Source organism: Uloborus diversus, chromosome 1 (genome assembly GCF_026930045.1).
Source record: "Uloborus diversus isolate 005 chromosome 1, Udiv.v.3.1, whole genome shotgun sequence".
Taxonomy (NCBI): Eukaryota; Metazoa; Arthropoda; class Arachnida; order Araneae; family Uloboridae; genus Uloborus; species Uloborus diversus.
The window spans coordinates 102,419,691-102,442,695 of record NC_072731.1 but is presented as its reverse complement, the minus strand read 5'-3'; the positions used below and the strand labels follow the sequence as shown (position 1 = coordinate 102,442,695).

The 23,005-nt window shown below is 34.2% G+C and overlaps 1 protein-coding gene across 1 annotated transcript in view; it reads right to left on the bottom strand.

Moving 5' to 3' along the window:
- Nucleotides 1–16,197, bottom strand: part of LOC129234132 (glucose dehydrogenase [FAD, quinone]-like) — a 137,972-nt gene extending 121,775 nt beyond the window's left edge. Inside the window, exon 1 of the mRNA XM_054868030.1 lies at nucleotides 16,108–16,197. Coding sequence (XP_054724005.1) covers nucleotides 16,108–16,197 — 90 coding nt within the window. The remainder of the gene's footprint in view (nucleotides 1–16,107) is intronic.
- Between the last annotated feature and the right edge of the window lie 6,808 nt (nucleotides 16,198–23,005).

Here is a 23,005-nt window from a genome sequence, read left to right as displayed (position 1 = left end):
CTTTAAGTAATTCGGTTCAACTATATCGGTATTTGTGAACCTTGGTTCAAAGTAAATGAAAATGGTTATCAACATATAACCACCAGGAGATATTTTAAATGCAATCAACACAAAAAGTGTCCTCAACAATGGCTGTTATTGTCGATTAGCGACAAACGTATAGCATGTTTGGCAAGAAAGCCGAACGAAAAAGAAATGCTGTCTTTCAGTAGTTCTTAAATTGCACCCTGCAAAGACACAGGGATGCATTGAAATCACGATCGGTGTTTCTTCTTCAATTTGCTTGCGCATTTCGCTAATAAGTTTTCAAGTAATAATACCGTAACATTAAACGAAATTTTGATCTGTATTTTCTATACATAAACAGCACAGAAAATAACAAAATGAAATAGGCATTATCGAAGTACAATCTTCAACAGTTTTACAATTAGAATACTAAATTTATATTAAAACGACATCATTGCATCGGAAATATAATTTAGTATTGTATTATCCTTAAACAAATCAGTATGTATATGTTATTCCATGATTTACCTAATTCAGTTCACCTTAGTTTCACAGAAATCGCTATAGGTTATCAGAGACCAGGGGTAAAAATACTAATATGGCTAATTGCAAAATAATCATTTTCGTGCATAGTAGCGTAGATTGAATTTATCTTTCAAGGAGGAGGGGGATAGTCATGGGGTTCATTACATGTACATAAACTATCATACTAGGATTGCTAATGTGTGGTAGAGGAAAAGACTGCACCTTTAGACTCGAAACCACACGAAAATTTAATACGGCGGAATTCATAATTTTAGAATGGTAAAAGTTTAAAGTTTGAAAAATGTAAAGCAATATTAATTTACATTTAAACTTTTAAAATGCATAAAATGTCTCCATTTTTTACGTAAACAAATTTCTTAATCGTTTAAAATTTTATATTACTTTAACGCTCGAAGCAATAGTACACCTGAAGGCGCATCTTCGCTGACTAGCAATAATTTTAAACCAGTTAGCGGGTATGAGGCAACTTTTGACACGAAGAGATTGCTACTGAAATGGGCATGATGAAATATTACGCCACATTATAAAGTTTTTTCGTTTTAGTCTTCATCGTGAAATTAGTTGAGCAAAGCTCCATTTCCAGTTACAAGACGCTCAGTTCGATAACGTTTATTGTAAACAATCGAAAAATATTACTGTTTGTAACTACCACTAAGTAATTCAACCGTCATTGAAAAAATGCTGTAAGATAAAAATGGATACGTATCAGTGTTATAGAAGCAACTCTGTTCACAGTGGAGGGATAAGGTGAAATAATTTGTATCTCACGTATATCCGCTAATCGCAATACATCATTCTTTAAACTTCAAGAAATTAAAATCTCCAGTGAGACATAAGTTCTGTATCACGACCAATAAGTCAGAAAGGCAGGCGATTAAGTACTTTAAATGCATGTGAAATTTACCTATTTCCCTTATAGATAATTTTATGTTGCATGCTTAAGATTGGGTTCATTCAAAAATGTACTTCATTTTGCTGCTGGAAAGGGGGCTAAGAATTGTATTTAGGAGCAAGATTTGAGTTAAATTTAAGAATTAGAAAATTTTGAATCATTTAACTTTTTAGTACTTGGATTACGTTTCTAAACGTGGAAATACATTTCCTTCGTTTTAAAGCTGCGGATATGAGGAACAGAATGTGCAAAAAGCTTTTGTAAAACATAAACAAAAGAATTGTCTACTATGCAGTTGTAAGTAGAAACAAGACGGGTTTTTTTCTTTCTTTTAATTTAATGGCCTGCAAATAATTAAAATAATAAAAAAAAAAAAAACGACGCGGAAAGTGACCAAAATGTGCACGCCTATTTCTTTTTCTATAAGGCAGTTCAATTGACGGGTTTTATATAGTTCGTTCCATAAGTTCGTGTCCACGTACTCCATTTTTAATGCTTTATGTATTTTAAAATATTAACTGTAACTGTTTCTATGGCAACTATTATTCAGTGGAACCACTCCTACCCCTAATGACGACTGTGCCTCTGCAAACTAAAATTTCGATATTCTCAAAGGAATACATCACAGCAGCAAACTTAAATAGGTGATCTTACTACCTGCATCAGTTTGAGTTATCATGTACAACATTTACGGCAAGTGTGAGGTTTCAAAAATTTGAAATAAAATTTTAATCTAGACAAATTTTGAATCGTTGCAAGACACCAATATAAATATCTAACTGTCATTTTCACCTGCGAAAACAGAAATTTGACATAAATATAGGAAATAAAATGTAGTTGACGTACGTCTTTTTATGCAATTTACACTTATCTAATATTACTCCATGGCATGCTACTAAATCTCCACGGAAAGGGCAAACAGTCACATTTTGTGAAGTTATTTATACTAAGTGAACGTTTTCTACAGAATGTGCTTACATTCCTGAACACTTACAAAAAATTATAAAATGAGTCTACCTAACACGTGAAACCTTGAAAGTAAAAACACCGCCAATTATCCGTAAAACGAAACGTTAACGCTATTAATAACAATGACCGAATTCCTTATTTTCTGTACAGTGGACTATCTGTTTAGCTTTTGGGCCATTGAGGATGATTTTCATACCTGAAAATATTGTAGCGGTGGCATATTTTGTATATATTTGCAACTGATAAAAGCCATTGAACTTATTAACCACTCTTTCTAGGGAAATGTGATCGTATGTGAAGAGTACTATAGCATGCTTTAATGTCTTGAGGTATACACAACCGTCAAAGGCAACGGTTTTCGTATTCGAAGCACCACGCAAAAGGTTGTCTCACAAGATATGTAAGACAATCATTTGTCTCTGCATTAAGACATTGGATGTACTGCCCGTCTGATTCAACCGCAGACAACGTGCCAGTGGACACGGCAGTACCAAAGAATATCGTTGACAGAACCCCGATAACATGTCTCATTACTTTTTCGTTTTTACTTGATGCTATTTTTCCTGCAAATGCTCAACTTTCTGTGCTATTTACAGTCTTTTGAAAATTTGAGCCTAGAGTGGTGTGAATGCAGTTTTTTACTGTCATTTAGATAGAATTCATCCATTTAATTATCTAAATGATACATTGCATTGAGAAGCACCCGGGCAACGCCGGGTAATAAGCTAGTTTACAATAAAAATCACACATACACGACAAACATTTAAGGCTTTTCCCGTTCGATCCCCACGTAAGCTCTGAAGAAGGACTCCTAGCTCCTTAAAACATTGCACAATGCTCTTTACTTGCACGTTTTTCAATTCAGGGTGAAACAAAATTTAACAATTTTTCCGTGGGAGCTGTTTTTTTTTTTTTTCTTATAACATCACTTGATCTCTTCCAGAAGTTCCGTAAAACCATCGGTCCATAACTTAAGCGATTTTCTGGAAAAATGTCTCCTGAAATTTATTTTTGTGTAAAATTGAATTTCTCAAGGCATGTTTAAGTTAGTTTTCGCAGTTCATTAGTCGGCCATTAAGTGGCGCCAGTAATAAATCGACACTGCTGTTACCACAAGATTAAAACTGAATCATTATGTGTAATTAGTACCTTGAAATGAAAACTGAATGTTAGGAAGAATAACTTTAAACGTAAGGCCCAATCATGATCATGTGGGGCCTGGGACAAACATTTCAGCGAGTTATCTTTTCCCACACACATTCCGATATTATCATTAAACAGAATATTATAAATACAACATAACAACTAGGCAGTCGCAGTAAAGTAAGTTAATGATAAGAAAACAAGTTTCTCTTTGTTTCTAGTCCAATATTCACCTATTTTCTTAAAGTTAACCTGGAAATAAGATCTCAATGTGATCAATAAAAATATGTCATAATATTTTCTTAGATTCTTAACTTATTTTACTAAACACAGAAACAATGTTTTCAATTCAGTTGTACAAATTTTTGCTGCCTTCCGACTGGGGTACCTGGGCATGTGCACCGTGTGCCTATTCTTGCAATCAGGCACTTATTAAACATTTGATTAACAGTAAATTACCGTCCTATAACCAGGGCTAAGGCATGTCATGCATTTGATTAACTGCTTATTTGAAATTTTTTATATTCACTCCATATAAATCTTTTATCTTTCTACATTTTCATTCCTATGACTTTAATGTTATACAACTGATTATAAATGCTAAGTTTTCAAATGTATTTTTTTAATGATTGAATTTTCTCTTTAATGAATAAATCCCCCCCCCCCAATTTTTATTTTCTTTTTTATTTAATTTTATTTATTTATTATTATTATTATTACTATTTTTTTGCATGATCTGAGTCACATGTTTGAGTTGAAATTAAACTTATTTTTTAACAATGCGTCAATTTTAAAATTTATCAACCTTTATCTTAAGTAGTCGTTGGGACAGTCAGAATTCCTTTTTTTTTTTCTGCCGGAACGTAAATTTTACTCTCTCAACTTCTGAATTAGGTTTTTGTTTATTTTTGAACTAAATTGATTCTTTTCTTTTTACTACATTTTCATCGATACTCTTTTGAAGCAATTATAATTGAAATTCCAAGTGAAAGCGCACTCAAAGTTAATTGGTAATTTTTCTTCATTTAATACTTGGATCAGTAATTTTATGAAATAGTTATACGTGTATTTTTTAAATTAGTAACCAATATACGTTTAAACTAAACCTATGTGAGTTAATTTCTATGAATCAATTCATTTCATTTAGCTCGGATGAAGTGCAATTCAATTCAATTCATTTTATTTCAATCAGGGAAATATATATATATATATATATATATATATATATATATATATATATATATATATATATATATATATATATATATATATATATATATATATATATATATATTTTTACAAATATGCATTTCACATATAAAAGAAAAAGAAATTACAAAATAAAATATATTTCTTTCTGTCTATTTGAGAATCCCTGATTAAGTAGATGGCAGTAAAGGCTATACAGTAGCCTGACTAAAGCTCCCACCACTCAGAATACAATGGATACTATTAATGAGTTAATTCCTGATTTAATGCAGATTGAAATATTTTAACTAGTATGCATATGTATTCTGACTGTAAACTTTCAGATTTACCGGTACTATTAGAGTTAATCAGAACGATTTTATAGCAACTTTAACTGGCACGCTTTTGAAATTAATCCAACTTATGATTGTACGTTTAACCAGAAACTTTTTGTGCTTGATCGGTAAACGTAACATTGTAATCAACTGATAAACTGCTTCCAAAATATGTTTGCAATTCTAACATACTATTTCAAAAGAGAGCAATTCCAAAGTAACAGACGTATGAATTGTAGCCCAAGACACAGTCTAAACCCTCCAAACATGTAATTATCTTGTTTCACTGCATGACTTTATGAAGAACATAAGCACTACTTCTGCGTAATGCAATTAAATTTTGTATATACCCATAAAAATATCTAAATATTTATATTTTCTCAGTCTACGGACGTATCGCAGAAGATACGTCCGTTACTGAACCCCCAAATAGTATTTGAATAATGTTTCTGGAAGCCTTCAAAATTTAATTACAATTGCAAAATGTCCAAAAATGTGATATTCTTGTTTCCGTGCATGAACTTTATGAAGAACATAGACTCTACTTCTATAGAATGAAATTAAATTTTGAAGGATTCCAGAAACATTATTCAAATTATATTTTGGGGATCAGTAGTGGACGTATCTTCTGAGATATGTCCGTTACTGAGCAAAAGCAAATATTTTGATATTGTTTATGGAAATCTTCAAAATCTTATTATATTGCATAACAAAGAAGTAGAGTCCTTGTTCTTCGTTACGTTCATGCAATAAAACAAGGTTCTAATATTAAGTAATAAGTTACCGCCCCCTACGCAACAGCTAAGGTAGCAGCTACATGCAGTATACCAACCGCCCGGTTTCTGCCTCCAGCTCGATTAATCTTTATTCTAGACTGATGAGTCCATAACAAGGATGAAACTATAGTCGCTAATGAGATAATCGAGATGTAGATGCATTGTATGAAGATTCTATCATATTTGGAGTATCTGCAATTGCATTTAAATTTTGAAGGCTTCCAGGAACATTATTCAAATAATGTTTTGAGGTTCATTATGGGAGGTATCTTCTGAGATACGGTCGTTACTAAGCGAAAGTAAATATTTAGACATTTGTAATGGAAATCTTCAAAATACAATTGCGTTATAAAGAAGTAGAGTCCTTGTTCTTCATTAAGTTCATCGTGCAATAAAACAAGATTCTAATATATTTAGAATTTTTGCATTTGCATTTAAATTTTGAAAGCTTCCAGAAACATTATTCACGTAACATTTTGGGGTTCAGTAACAGACGAATCTTCAACCGAGATCTGTCCGTTACTGAGCAAAAGCAAATATTTAGATATTGTTTATGGAAATCTTCAAAACTTAATTGCATTACGCAGAAGTAGCGTTCTTGTTCTTCATAATGTCATGCAATGAAACAAGATTGTAACATACTTGGAGCTTTTGGAGAGTGTTTCGTGCAAGAAATGATAAATCTATTAAAATGGAATAGCCCATTAGCCGTGTAAAGGTACCTTCACGATGCACATATTTCCATGTATGTATTTCATATTGTAAAGTGATACATACTAAAACTTGCTTAGTTTGCTCAGTATTTTTAAAATTAGTGTCAAAGTTATGAAGGTCAGGAAACAACCAGGCATCCCTACACATTCCTGAACTTTCCCAGAGGATGAGCACATAAAATATTCCTCAGAGTCATCTGCTCGACCCAGATTTGTTCAGAATGCCCTTTGATCCCTAAGACCTGTTACTAACCCCATCATCACGTAAATTGGCTGAGCAGAAGATATAAAGGCAAAAGAAAGAGGACAGCTTTCGCTAGGAACAAAACAATCTACTTCCATTCTTCGTAGAAAGAAAATTTAAATGAATGTTGCTTCTTTGTTGAACAGAACGCTCTCAAAAACACGTGGATAAATCTTTTGTTCCACATTCTGATACAACTAAGGATAAAATTGGATTTTAGTTGTACAATAAACTAAAGAGATGAAGTTTTCTCTTGATTCTCTTTTGCTTTCGTAATGTAATATGTTTTTAAATATAGAAATTATATATGAAATGCTTCAAGTTAAAGAATTTTGAGGCAAATCATAATGATGAGTTTGATCATAATACAAATCAGAGTTAAAGTGTTAAATGGATAAATAATATTGTTTTAGTGTTTTGGATACTTATGTATATCTCCAATTATATTACAAATTAAGCTAATAAGAGCTAGGAATCAATTTTAGTTTTGAACTTGTCATTTTTTAACCAATTTAACAAATCAAGAATCAGTTTTACTTAAATTCCTCATTGAACACTATTACGAGTACAACCACATTTCCCGCCGTGGTAAAATAAGTGACGCATCTCAAAACTTTTAAAAATAGTACTAATTATTGATTTAAAATATAAATGTAATGTTCTTTCTTGCATAAAACTAGCACAGAGATAGTTTAAAAACTGGTGCGTAGTGGCGCTAAACGATATAGTCAATAAAATTCCCTAACTTAGAAGAAAAACTTTCGAACGATGTATTCTTTGAAGAAACATCTTCGAAAATAGACTACAAAAACTGACCAGTAAAATGAAATCATAAATGTTTTGGCACGTATTATCGCGCATTTGAGAACAAACTAGTTGAGAGTAATTATATTGCGTAGAACCTTGAGTATCTTCAACTCTTTTCTTCCTTTTCTTTTTTTTTTTTTTAATTTTTTGACTTCTATTTTTCCTAGTGCGATATTATGTCAGAGCATTGTCTCTTCTAATGAAATGTTGGGAAAAATAAGGGATAATAAACATTTTTGTTCGTCACAACTTTAGTTAAATGCTTCTGAAATGTGCATAGAATCGTTATAATATCAAAAAGTTGCTGCTGCGATTCCATTTTATTTTCGACGTACGATCAAAAGAAGCCATTTTATAACTTGGAATTTTGCATTTCCTATTAGCTAAAAATAAAGTCATGATATAATGATTTCTTAGCCAAGAGAGGATTTTTTTTCTTCTTGAGTCAATAAAACGATTTACAAGCGCGTTCAACAAACTGAAACCGCACTGATTTTTAAATTGATGGTTGTAAAAGTAGAGGGAAGTGATGCTTTGTCTTCTCAAGCAAACAAAGCGGTCAAGTTTTTTTTTATTGAATGCGGCAAAGTAAATTAATCACGACAGCAATCATCAAAGGTTATTGAATTATTTATGCGTTTCATTCCTAGTGTTACCACATATGTCTATAACCCTATCTCATCCGGACTGACAATGTCTACCAGGTTAATACTGGTACCGTTGGGTACAAGACATCCAGGGAAAGCGTCTAGTCTCACTTCTCTAAAACTTAAAGAGCCGAAGATAAAGGCCGAACCTCCAGTCTTCTGGATGTCCTGACACATTGAAAAGCATTAAAATCATCAATTCTCACCAGCCACAGTAGGCATTGAGGGACCAAGGGTGGCGAACGGGGCTTGGCAAGCGAAGTGAAGAGGGGGCAGAGCCTCTAGTCTGAGAAAAAACTTTCGAAATCTCATTTTTTCAAAAAAGAATTACGAGCTTTTCATTCTTTGATCGGTCTACCCTAATTCATAGAATAAGTATGTTTCTGATAGGAGGGAAAACTAGATGAACCTAGAACTATGCCTAAGTCCTCCTTTTAAAGGTTTCACACCGGAAATTCTTTATAGGATTTAGCCCATATGCAGAGATACCCATGAGGATGGCGCGTTTGAATTTTTAAGGGAAGCAATTAAGGGAAGTTGTTTCTGATAGGAGGGAAAACTGGATGAACTAAGAATTATGCCAAAGTCCTCCTTTTAAAGGTTTCATACCGGAAATTCTTTATAGGATTTAGCCCATATGCAGAGATACCCATGAGGATGGCGCGTTTGAATTTTTAAGGGAAGTAATTTAAAAAGGTTTTTGATCTCCTTTAGGGTGGGGGGGGGGGGGTCGTTCTTGAGAGTTGCTCCGTAGCATTTGAAGGGGTGCGCCATCACTTTTGGGAGGGATGAGCACCCCTGCCGTATCTTTAGAGCAAATATTGTGAGGATTAATTATATTCCTCTTAATTCATTTGTAAGCATTACAAAAGATTTTAGACGAAACGTACTTGAAAGCGGGAGAAAGGTTAAAAGTAAAGTGACAGATTCTGCGGCGCGAGGAATAACTTTTTAATTCTAAATTTAATAATATACTGTTTTAACCTAAAGTTTTCCAATTTTACAAAATGTACCAAATAAATAGATTCTACCAAAATTAGACATTTGTATTCAGTGATTTGGCTGTTCCAGGAGTGAGCGATTTTCATTCCGAATAAGAATTTTAGATCAACCAATCAAGAAGCGTCACAAATCAAGAAACCAAAACAAACTGAAGTGCAGCAAACACAGTCGAGGTGCTCAAGCTCAGAAACAAAAATGGGGGACGAAATAAAAATTTTTTAGCTCTCATGAAAGAGTGCTTCAGGGTATAATCTTTTTCTTTTTCAAAATGGGAAAAACGAATGGAGATTCCTGAGTTTTAAAATTGCTTCCCAGGAAGCAAAATTTTCAGAAGCGGCATTTTTTTTTTTTTTTTTACAGGTGCACCAAATAAGGCCAAGTAGACCAATAATGTCAATCGCCGAATTTTCTATGTAAGACAGTGAAAATTCGCTATATCGGGATTTTATAGCTTTAAGAAAGCCTAACTGATAATAAAGCGATATGAACAAATAGTTCGTTATCAACAGGAAAAAGTGCAGTAACAGTTTTTTTTAAAAGAGTCTCGACAAAAATTATTAATCTTATTTTACAAGTAAATTTCTTTTCTTCATGGTTCACTTTAGTTCACTAACATAAAAATATTGTTAATTGTTCGAGAAAGCCTAATTTATGTACTTGACGAATTCAATAAGAAATATGTCACTGTGTACCATCATTTTTCTGCGATTCGAAGTAGACTGCAGCTCAATAAAGTTCTCATTAGCATTATTAGGACTCTGGTGTCCTTATTAAGACACCGAATAATAGGGTGGAGAATGATCCTGTGCTGCATATGCTGCACATATGAGACGAGCCCGAACTGTGCGCAAGAGTGACCAAAAAGCAGAAAATATGGACTTATCAAGTGCTCCGAATTTGGCGAGCAATTTTTCTATTTTCCCATTGAAGTAAATATGGAATTTCTGGTAATGTTTTAGAGTTTATCAAATATGGTTAAACATATTTTCATATTGACAAAAAAGAATTTTTCAATTTGTCTCAGTTTGATGATCCTTTTTGGAGTTCTTATCAGAGGTGGCCTTATTAGAAAAATGTATGCTAAATGTAATTTAAACTTAAACTAGAAAATCGCTCGTCAAGGTATGACGGGTGAAAATTGCTTCTATATTTGAACGAAGCAATTGCCTGTTTGGTGATACTTTAATAGTTGAAATTTTAAGCTTAAACTCTAGTAGACAGCGTTCGTTCATTGTTGACCACTTTTTCGTTTCTTCATTCCCCTAAATAGTCCTGGCCCCACAATGTAGTCCCGTAAAAATTTTTAGGTCCAGAGATTTTCTCTTTAGAATCTTGATCTGTAGGTGTTCTAATGTGAGAATATCTTGGGTAGACATGTTGAATCCTGCGCGAAATAATTTTACAGGCCATCAAAGATAGCGGCCATTTTGGTTCACTTGCTCATTACGTTTTTCGCAACGGGCGTACCTACAAATTTATTTTTAGTTTTGAACTGCAGTTTTTGGAGTTAAGGAAGTCAATTAATGTATTAATTATGTCATAAAATCTTGTCTAGCTGTTTCTTCAATTTTACGTGGAGATATCTCCAACATTTGTTGTTGAATATTCTGGTTACTAAAAAGGGTACAAAAATTAATAAATAATCCAAAATGCTCATTTTAAACTCCTGTTTATCACATGCATGTTTCTTCAACAACACAATAAACGAAAAATACAAGATTAGTTACTTTTAAAAAAGGTTACGATCTGTTTTTGCATTGCATGTTATTGCACCACGACGAACGTCTGTATCATTTGATGCCGCAGCCTCTCTTTTTGAGCAATTTTTATCAGCCCAGTCTATGTGTGGAAAAATTTGTAGATCTGCATCTTCTCTTGAGTTATTCTAATTAAGCTCTTCAATGATGTGTCTCAAATCTTCTATGAAAAGTATTGCAGATTGCTTCTTCATTAACTGTTAAACCACTAGCAATAGCTGAAAATGTAGCATTTTTGACATTTCTTCTATTTTCTTGCGTGCTAGTTACTGTAAATTTTTCTTATTTAATACTGAAGACCAGAATTTTTCTACCTGCATAGGTACTAGTGTTTTTCTGTCAATTACAGCAATGTTTGTTCTGCCCTTAGTTGATTCTCTTCTCATCTTTTCGAATTATTTCACAACATGCTGCAAATAACTATCGAACACAGGATGAAGTTCATGAAAATAATATACAGGAATGAATCCGTGCAGAACATTGATGATAACTTCGCCAAAAGTTTTCTTTATTTGGCGGACTTGTGACATGAAATATATAACGAGAGCAGTTTTTATTGGGGATACTTTGCTAAATAAAAAATGTTCTGGGAACGGATATTTGTGCAATCTAGCTTGGTAGGTGAATCACCACCGCCAGGGGCGTGCACGGGGGGGGGGGGGAGGAAATAAGAGAAACCTGTTTACCCGGGCCTGAGCCTGAAGGGGGCCTATTATTTTTAAAATTAGGGATGAAATATGTGCTTAAACAATATGGAAGGGCGGCCGAGACATTTGTGGGCATTTGTGACGGGCCCCAAATTTTCTGTGCACACCCCTGACCATCACATAATCTGTTCGTTGGAAAAAAGTCGTAATCCAAAATATTTTTAATGCATTCTCCCCTTTCTTTCGCTATTTCCATGTCTCTGCACCCTTTTTAAAGTTGATTCTTTCCCATTGGCTTAGAAGTGATATTTCATGAAGAACTGTGTGCATCAAAGCATGGTAGGTTGACTTTTGAAAGTAAATCAGACAATTTTTGAAACAAAATGTATCCAGTCTAAACGGGCGGTACTGTTCTAATCAATGATTCATCATATTCATGATGCTGAGACGGCGAATCTTGACACTACCATTCACAAGTCGTTTACTGAGAAAGCTGTTAAGTTGCCCTGTTTCAGAAATCTCGTAGGATTTATATGTTGATAGATAAAATCAACAAGTCTTTTGACATTTTCATCAAAATACTGGCTACGATTGCCTATAAAAATAAGGATGCGGGACACTCTCACAGTGATCCATTAAATGAGAACTAGTAAGACCACGAAACACATTGCATATCATTAAAATTTCATGATACTCTAAATGCCACTCGGCAACATACTTTTTCTCGTCTGCTCTGCAATTTCTCCGGCACTTTTCTGTGACCGTTGAATCGTTTGTTCCAATTTCATCTCTGGCTTCACAACATTAAATTTTAACAACAAATTTACCTTGAATGAATTTTTCTTACAGGTAGGGACACTCATTTTCTAGCACCCTTATCCTCTCTACGTACGATGTTTCATATAGTAGATAAATGATGCAATCAAATACACGAAAGACTGGAAACAGTAATTCAACAGTTTGAACGTATAATTTGTAATTTTCTTCGCGATCAGCAATAATCAAGTGTTTTACAAGTGATACCAGTGAACGAAACACTTCCCAACACTTGCACAGTTCTGATTTGTCACTACATCCTTTAACAAAAACTCAATCTCTGTTTTCAAGCTTTCAATATTTGTGCGTAGCGATTGAATCATTATTTGACATTTTTCCTCATCCATTGAGCCAAGAGCATCCTGAACCGTCTTTACTCGTTTAGAGGAACTTCTCTTGTAGTCTAAAATCAACATCTTATAATGATTTTCCCAAGATTATCAATGATTTTCTGCAGTCTTCACAGCCTCTTGTGAGCTAAAAGCAGCAGCAAGTACTTTTGGAGATAAATGACTAAAAAAAACCAACAAAGGGTCATTCTTTCTTTTGGAAGCACAGAAAAGAATCCTTTCATTATACGTTGTTACGAGAAATAGTTTTGTTTCATTTATAAAAGCCAATGCATTTTCATCTACATTGAGCATTAAGCATCAACTCTTTTATTTCTGAAAGAATAAATCCATGCCCAGCATTTAACAGAGGCTTTAATATTTCATTTGCCTTTTTAAACAGTTCAAATTTTGAGGATAGATGTTGCGCAGACTGTGTATTGGTTTCTCGCTCATACTTTCGAATATAAGAACTTATACAGTTTGGATGTGCATATGAATTCGCAGCAGAAACATTCATATCGCTGTTAAGATCTGCTACTCTGTCAAAAACTTCGTCTTGATTTGGACCTCCTTCAGTACTTTCTGATTTTTCCAAAATATTGTTTTCACTTTCAAAATAACTTGTCTGTGCATTTTTTTCTACCATTTTTTTAGCGTTTTTCCTCTCGTGTATTTCATATAGCACTAGTTGCTGCAATGACACACTATATTTTCTTGCCGCGTTTTTCAATATTGCGTCTTTGCGTATTTCAGCAGCTTCCCGAACTCGTTTTTGGTCGAAGAACATAATTTTTCTCTTGTTTCCTTTTGACAAACTACATATTCGTTTGTTAAAACTGTCTTCAAGATGTCTTCAATTGCCTACCAAAACTTTCTGAACTCAGTTTAGAAATATCAGCCATTGCTAAAATAGTTATTGTCACAGAAAAACATGAAACAAAAAGTTTTTGGAACTGTGGAACATTTTTACTCGAAAACAATTACTTTGATAGCAGACGATAAATAATCTTGAAAAGCGTGGACCGAGGGGGGGGAACCCCTATAGCCACTGGTTTTAACATGAATGCAAATTTTAATACAGTAGCTTTTATGCATATGAAAGGGCTGTTTTGATCAAAAAATCCCCTTCATAAGGTATTTTTGATCAAAAAATCCCCTTCATAAAGTATTTTTGATCAAAAAATCTCCTTCAGAAGGTATTTTCAATCAAAGAATCCCCTTCAGAAGGTATTTTTGATCGAAAAAATCCATTCAGAAGGGTTTTTTTTTTAATCAAAAAACCCCCCTTTAGACGGTATTTTTGACCAAAAAAACCCCTACAGAAGATATTGCTGGCTACGCTGGTGACCTTGAAAAATATTGTTTTACACAAAAGGTTTTACACTTTAAAATCTTTTGGTTTTATTAAGAGTTATTAATTTTTGTACACTTTTAAGTAACTAGAATGTTAAACAAAAAACGTTAGAGATACCTCACGTAAAAATTGTAGAAAAAGCCAGAGCGGTTTTTATGACATAACTATTACATTAATTGACTTTCTTAAGGCCCAAAAATTTCACTTCAAAACTAAAAATAAATTTATAGGTACGCACGTTGCGAAAAACGTAATGAGCAAGTGAACCAAAATGGCCGCTATCTTTGATGGCCTGTAAAATTATTTCGCGCAGGATTCAACATGTCTACCCAAGATATTCTCACATTAGAACACCTACAGATCAAGATTCTAAAGAGAAAATCTCTGGACCTAAAAATTTTTACGGGCATACATTGTGGGGCCTGGAATAAAAATGACAGTCTGATCAGTAAAACAGTTAAGTTACCGGTCCTGTTCAGCCTTGTCACAATATAGCTTTTCCCTGTCTGTTAAACATTACCGAAACATATCAAATTATCATACTTGGAGCGATTTTCATTGTTGCTGACGCCAGGAGCGTTACTCGATCATTCGCTCATGAAGATTTTCCGATGGAATGATTTTTTCTTTATTTGTTATGAGTCATTGGATGAATGTACAAAAATCAGAGTCAATTGAATGATAAATGAAAGAGATATTAGACCCTGAACGGATTAGACGATTGCTCTTATTTGGCACACTTAACTTATGTCATTTTACTGTTCTTAAAAACAAAGTACAGTCGAACTCGCTATTAACGAGAGCAAAGGGACCGCGTTATATGCTCGCTATAACCGAGTGGTCGCAAAAAACAAGCTCGTGAAAAAAATCATAAAAATTCTTTAGAGTTGCTTTTTTTCTTCTTTTTAATCTCTGTACAGTACCAAAAAAGTTGTTTATTTTGATTTGAACTGTCTCAATGCCTCTTTCTCTGTTTTTGAGAAATTTTCATACACAAATACACAGATAAATAACTTTTAAATGCTTCTTTACTCCACAAATTTAAAAAAGTGATCTCATTGCTTATTCTTAGGATTTATAATTTATCACTAACATTCGGTTGACTTCGGAATGTAAACGAAAATTTACCAAAAAAGGATAAACAGAAATGAAAATCAATAAAAATTTTATGAATCACAAAAATATTGCTCGTTTTAAGCGGGCTTTAGTCGTTAAAAGCAGTTTATGCTCCCATAGACTTAACACTGCACCAACCAAATATTTCTGATTTCCTCGCTAAATCCGGGTTCTCGTTAAATCAGGGCTCGTTATAAGCCAGTTGGACTGTATGAAAACAGTTTTATAACGATAACTTTTATTTTTATGAAATTCTATTCAATTACTCATCTCATCGTAATGAGATAAGACTTTTCAATGATCCTAGTTCAATCATCTTAATACAAACTGCCCTGGAGCAGTATTTGCCTCTGTCTTCCCAATAAACAAAAAAAAAAAAAAAAAAAAGAGAGAGAGAGATAGAAGTCAGCACTTCTGTATCCGCTTCGTTTTTTCATTTTGAGAGCAACGATATCCTTTTAGAAGCTTTGGTTGCGCTTCCTAGGGCTTAGCAGGTTTGCTTCTTTGAAGGGGTATAGAGCAAGTGATAGATTTAAGGTCGGGCTACAGACAGCATGGCTAGGCCGTCCAAAGAGGGGGAGGGGGGAGGGCGAGCTGGGCGATCACCCCGGTTTCCAAGATTTAAGGGATAGTCACAAACAAAGCTTTTGCAACATTATTGTTATTTTTAAAAGTATTTTTCCTTGAAAATAGTTTTTTAAATGTAACACATTACGTCTAATTTCTGTCTGTTGTGATGCACGTAGATTTCAGATAACACGTTTAATTATGCAAAAATTGGTGAAGAATTTTGGGTTCTTTTCCAGTATACGCTCACCATTCTGTGAGGGGTGAGGTGGAGGGGCGGGGGAGGCAACAGAAAATATTCACCCCGGGTGCCGTAACCTCTTAGGCGTTCCTGCGGCATGGGATTACATTCAATCATGAATGTAGGGAAAATATCTACTAATGATACGTTTGGTACCTCTTTCTACAATAAAAAAAAAAAAAAAATGAGTGCAAACGAATAAACGAAAAAATCCACATTAAAAAAAAGTGAAAGTTTGTTTGATTGCGGAAAAGCAAACATTCATACCAGTAATAAAACAGTTCATGAATAAACGAAGGAGTAAACTATTGTGGGTGGGAATAAACTTTCCTTTCGAATTACAATTTTTTTTTTAAATAGTCGCTTTAAATAATTATTTCAAGTGAAGTGCCATTTCAAGCGTGTTTCCACGTAAGAAAAAATTTCGTATTAAAAAATGTTACAAATAAATAAAACATGGAAATGGGTACAAAATTTAGATCCCCGTCACTTTATTTCTTTTCTTGTGGCAGAAGTGCTCAACTTCTTCGCAAACAACTTAGGGATTGTTTGAGCACCGCAGCCCAACGGAGTCGATACTCCTTATTATATAACACTAGATTATTTCAAACCAATACTTTATACGAATCGAGAAAGAAAATGAAAACATAGCGATTAGATGCAGGAATTGGTATGGTAAACAAAAGTACAGGAGTCCAGCTACAGTATTTTTATTTTCTCAACAAGTGAACATACATTACGTGGGATTCAGATTATTCATGTTTTAGCTTTGAAGCATAAAGGGTTTCTGCACTTTTGTCGGAGAAGGAGCTCTGTATTGATACATTAAAAGATCGTACTAGCTCAAATTGTAAGCAAAATTTTCTGAGTACCATCCACAATATCAGTGCTAGGTTTTCTAAATTTTTTTTTAGAAGAAATTAATAAATGCGAACGCTTAAAGAAGCATCATTGGTTTTTAAACACCAAGTACAAAGCAAATAAGCAATTTCTCGCAGTTCTTTGCAGTATTTTTCAAATGAGCTATTATGTCATTCACTACAATAACGGGCTAGATCTTTTACACAATGAAAGAATAACGACAAAATAATAAAACAATCTTTCTCCCAACTGTCCCGAAATATTTTAATGTTTCCACAGCCTTTTAAAATTGAGTGCAAGGTTTGGGAAGAGAAAGGCAGTGAGAAGCAAAGTGATGTATGTGTCTTAAGCAGGCTTTAATTGAAAGGTTTTTCTAAATCATGCTGCATAGCAGTGCCTACCAGGGCTACAAGTATTATCTCTTGTCCGAAAACAGAGGAGAAGTTTATCTACTATTTTTATTTCCAAATTTATTACTAATGGTTATTTCCAAATTTCCAATTTTGGCACTTATGTGCCATTTGCTTCTCACTGCCTCAATTGTTAAGGGGTTCTCTATACAAAAAAAAGAGACTTACCCACAATATAATCATACTCGGAGTCCACTTTGTCTGTCGAAATCGGTACTCCATACTCTGAGGCGAACAAGTACAGAAGAGTAGCCAGCGGTACCAGCGCTGGCAGTACCGGAAACAAATCTGCCATCTGGAGCAGCTTCTCTTTCTTTCTAATGTGTACAGTTTAAAATGTCATCAAACACCCCACACGCGCATTGTTACGTCAGTCCGGTAGCATGGCGGGACGTGTAAAGCCGCCATCCCCCTCCACGGGATCGTCTGCTATCGAGTGTTCTCTCGTGTGTGTCAGAGGGATGAGTAGAGCAGAGTACACCACCGCACTCACTGCGTGGCAGAACTAGAATGAAGTCGAGCTCAGAGTTTCTTCGTCTTTCCCCCTTGAACTTGACCGACTGACTGCTTTTTGCGCCACACTTGCAAGCAGGAAAAAAAGCAAGAAGTTAAAGAAGCTCCACCGGCGGCAAATTTGGGCCAGTTTTGGTGACAGCGAATAAACTTGAAATGTGATCTGCTTGCTCCACGGCGGCTGGACTTGGCAGGGGGGCTGATCCAGGTATGGATGGACCAAGACCTGATTATTACTTTCGAGGTTATTGGGCACAAATTTTATTTGGTACTCCCACCCCCCCTCCCTCGCCCCTCTTTGAAAACCTTGTAAACTAAAGTGGTACATATTTTGACACTTACGTATTACCACAATCAGGCCAAACTTGGCGGCGCCTTGGCATTGAACATATCTAATATACATAAATGGCTACTTCTGTATGTATGTCCGGAGTAATTTTCAAAACTACTGGACCGATTTTAACCATTTTTTCGTCATAGATAGATACATTATCAAGGAAAAACATAGGCTAACTTATTCCTAAAAAACTGAGTTTAAAAAAGTTATGATGGAAAACAGTAAATTTCATATAATTTTGCATTAAATGATTAAATATAAAGCCCATTATAAAAATTCGCTGCCTTACAACAGCAATATTAATAGTAATCATAATGAAAACTTTGAATCAAAGCTTCTCTGGGTCTAGCATGAAATGTACTGCTTTCTTAGAATCTTTATACTCATTTATGTCAATAATCTGTACCGAAACTAAGTAAAAAAGACAATTGATTTTGACAAATGTTAGAAAATAGAACGTTTTTCTCTACATAGTATAAAATGAAGTCTCCAAAAAAACCTCTGTTTGTTTGAACATGCAAAACTCGAGAACTACTCGGCCGATTTCACTGAAATTTTTACAGTATCTTTCTTTTAGCACCGGAAAGGTTTGCAGATCGGTTCGAAAAATATTCGACAAGTAGTTCTTTTTTTATTAAAATTTAGGCCCAATTTTTACATGAATTCCCAAATATAGGGGTGAAAAATTACTTGCACATGTTAATATTACATATCGTTGGAAAGGGTAGAATTTTCCGCGTTCTACGCAAATTGTTTCAACGCTCTAACTTAATTACAGCGGGAGTTATTTGTGTTTTTAGCTTGATTTTTTTTTGGGCTTAGCTGAAATTTAGGCACTACTTCCTTCAATAAATCTATCAATAAAAAGTGAAGGAATTGTCCCACAGTTCGCAATTGATAATTTTTTATTCATACTTATATAAAACTACCAATCATCAGGGGCGCTTAAAGTTCAAATTTTCGGGAGACGGGAAATTATCAATTTACCGAATAAAACATCAAATCTTACGGAAGGACAAAATACGATCATGCACACGTACTAACATCTAACGAAAAGAGAAATTAGACATCCTTTCAAATGTGTATATATATATATATATATATATATATATATATATATAAATAATTTATTAATTGTATGTATTTTCACTTATAATGATGTAAGGTTTGCTCCCAACATATTATTTTATGAATATTGTTGTTAAAAATTTCACTACGAAGATCACAAAAAAGTGGATAAAAATACATGGAATGCCACCAAATATGTTTTAAATAGAAGAAAAATTAAAATATAGAGAGAAGGATGATTTAGAACATTGTAAGGTAGAGACACCAGCAGTTCTAAATTTTTCTAAGGTAAATAAAATGAACGAAAAGCAAAAATGCGTCAAGAAATTCAAGAGCCCGACATTTAATTTTAAATAAAAAGGAAAAAAATACATAAGATATCTATGCTAAATATCACCTCAGGCCAAAGCGTCAAAAGTTTTTTTTTCTTGGGATAAAAGCGTTTGTTCTTCAAACAAACAAACATTTGAAAAATCCATTATGGAAAACCTAAAACAGTTAAATGTTTTCGGAAAAGAAAAAGTTCGTCAGGATGTTTTATAACATATTAAAAAAAAAGATTATATATAAACCAAAACAGGGGAGGAAGGAGTTTCCTAAGTCTATCCCCCAATTTATTAAATTTCCCCCATCATTTTAAGTCACCAAAGATAGCCTAAAATTGCATTTTTATAACTTCAATTTTAGAAAAACTTCAGAGGAGATTCTTTGACCCCGCTTCCACTGTCATATTCAAAGATTATCTAAACTTTTTTTTTTCTAAATGAAACATCAATTTAAAAAAGTTTTCGAGTGAGACTCAACGAACCACATCCCTTCCCACAACGTCATCAAAGATGATTTGCTGCGTATTTAGGACTTAAATTTCGAAAATTTCTGGGAGGGTCCTAAACACTAATTCTCTGCCGAATATCATCGAAGAAAGCAAACAATTTCGTTTATATGAATTCAACTTTAAACATTTGTGCAGGAGCACCCTCGACCCCCCGTTCCTAACATTTTGAAGATGGTTTAAAATTTCAAACATTTCCTGGATTAGATTCCCAAACTCCATTCAGTCATCCAGCATTATAGGTCCTACAAATGCATTTTAGAGTTTTCATTTCGAATTTATTTTTAGGAAAAAGATCTCTGTAACGTCCCACCTTCAAATCGTACCAGATCGTCTACAAATGTGTCTTTAGGGGCTAAAAATCGAAAATTTTCTTCGAGAGTGACCTTGATTTCAGCCCTCCTCCTACTTTATTGAAAATCGTCTAATATTTTGCTTATAGGACCTCACTTTTGGAATTCTTACCTGAGAGGGCCCCCGGTTTCAGTCCTTCTCGAACATAATTAAAACAGTCCAAAAATTTGTAGGACCTCTAATGCTGGATGACTGGATGGGATTTGGGAATCTAATCCAGAAAATGTTTGAAATTTTAGACCATCTTCAAAATGTTGGGAACGGGAGGTCGAGGGTGCTCCTGCACAAATGTTTAAAGTTGAATTCCTATAAACGAAATTGTTTGCTTTCTTCGATGATATTCGGCAGAGAATTAGTGTTTAGGACCCTCCCAGAAATTTTCTATGTTTTAGTCCTAAATGCGCAGCAGATCATCTTTGATGACGTTGTGGGAAGGGATGTGGTTTGCTGAGTCTCACTCGAAAACTTTTTGAAATTTATGTTTCATTTAGAAAAAAAAAAAAGTTTAGATAATCTTTGAATATGACAGTGGAAGCAGGTTCAAAGAATCTCCTCAGACGTTTTTCTAAAATTAAGGTTATTAAAAATGCAATTTTAGGCTATCTTTGGTGACTTAAAATGATGGGGATAGACTTAGGAAACTCCTCCCTCCCCTGTTTTGCTTTATATATATATATATATATATATATATATATATATATATATATATATATATATATATATATATATATATATATATATATATATATATATATATATATATATATATTTAATATGCTATAAACCATCCTGAGCAACTTTTTCTTTTCCAAAAACATTTAATTGTTTTAGGTTTTCCATAATGGATTTTTCAAATTTTTGTCCGTTTGAATAACAAACGCTTTTATCCCAAGAAAAAAAAACTTTTGACGCTTTGGCCTGAGGTGATATTTAACAGTGATATCTTATGTAATTTTTTCCTTTTTATTTAAATTTAAAGCTCTTGAATTTCTTGACGCATTTTTGCTTTCCGTTCATTTTTTTTTAACCTTAAAAAAATTTAGAACTGCTGGTGTCTCTACCTTACAATGTTCTAAATTACCCTTCTCTCTATATTGTTACAAATTCTGTAAATAGTAATTATTGTAGGAACGTAACCTGTAAATAGTTTCCCGTAATGAATATACAACCCCTTTTTCATTCGGCTAAATTATACGACCCCTATTTTCTTTCTTTTCATTGATAACGGTCTACTACTTTACAGAAGCGTGTGGAATATTTGAGAAATTTCTTTTCGGTGTATTTAAGCCGTTAGCGATGGATAAACAGTTTAGTTTCGATTCAGATTTCGAACTGAGTGTGTGTATTAGCTCTGTTTATAGCGAGGCATTTCGCTGTGTTGTTTTCGTATTTGGAAGTAAATACGTGTGTAAACGTTGAGTTTACGGTGTTGCGTGATAATTGCTTAATTGCTGATGAATAATTTTGCAGTTGTTGACGATCTTTCCTGTACATAGTGTAAATAAATTTCCTGTGCTTTTATCAAGAACTGTGTCTTCATTTCAAGAAAGTGGAAGTCGCACCGAATCCGTTACAATTGGGCGCCCAACGTGGGGCTTCTTCTGGACTTTCTTGGAGTAAGTCTGACTTTGGACATTTTTTTTCATAAAGACTTTTTGAATTTGGACTTTATTTTTATGGTGATTACTCGCGCAATGGATGAACAATTAAAACAACTTCTTGACGCAATCAACTCTGTGAAAAATGATATGGCGACTAACCAAGAACAATTAAAAAATGAATTGGCGACTAACCAAGAACAATTAAAAAATGAATTGGCGACTAACCAAGAACAATTAAAAAATGAATTGGCGACTAACCAAGAACAGTTAAATAGTGATTTAACTGCTAAAATTACTACAAGTCAAAATGAAATAAAAAGTGACCTAACGTCGATGAAAACCATGATGCAGAATCAACTAATCGCCGTGGGAGATAAAGTTGATGCTCTGGAAGAAAAATTTGATACTGTGGAAGAGCGTATCGCCAATGTGGAAAATAAGTTGGAAGAAGAAGACAAGAAATTTACCTCATTTAAGGAAGAAATAATTAAAGACATGGTAAGGAGATTGGCGACCGCGGAAAGCAGCTCTGTACAGTTTGGCGCTCCCACATCGGTTGCTCGACCGTCCATTAAACTTGCCACATTTGATGGGAAAACTTCGTGGCGGGTTTACAAAACTCAATTCATGATAGTGGCGGAAGCGAACGGATGGGACTCTGCTACCAAGGCTTGTCATCTTGCAGCATCCCTGAGAGGTGACGCAGCGGACATTCTCCAGACCCTTCCGGACGGCCAGCGCCTGGATTTCGCCGCCCTCACATCTGCGTTGGAGCTTCACTTCGGTGAGAAGTGCCAGAAAGATTTCAGCCGACTCCAGTTGAAGTCCCGTTTCCAGAAAACTGGGGAAACCCTGCAAGAGCTTGCGGCGGACATCGAGAGACTGTCTCATCTTGCTTTTTACGACTGCCCTGCGGATGTTCGAAACAACC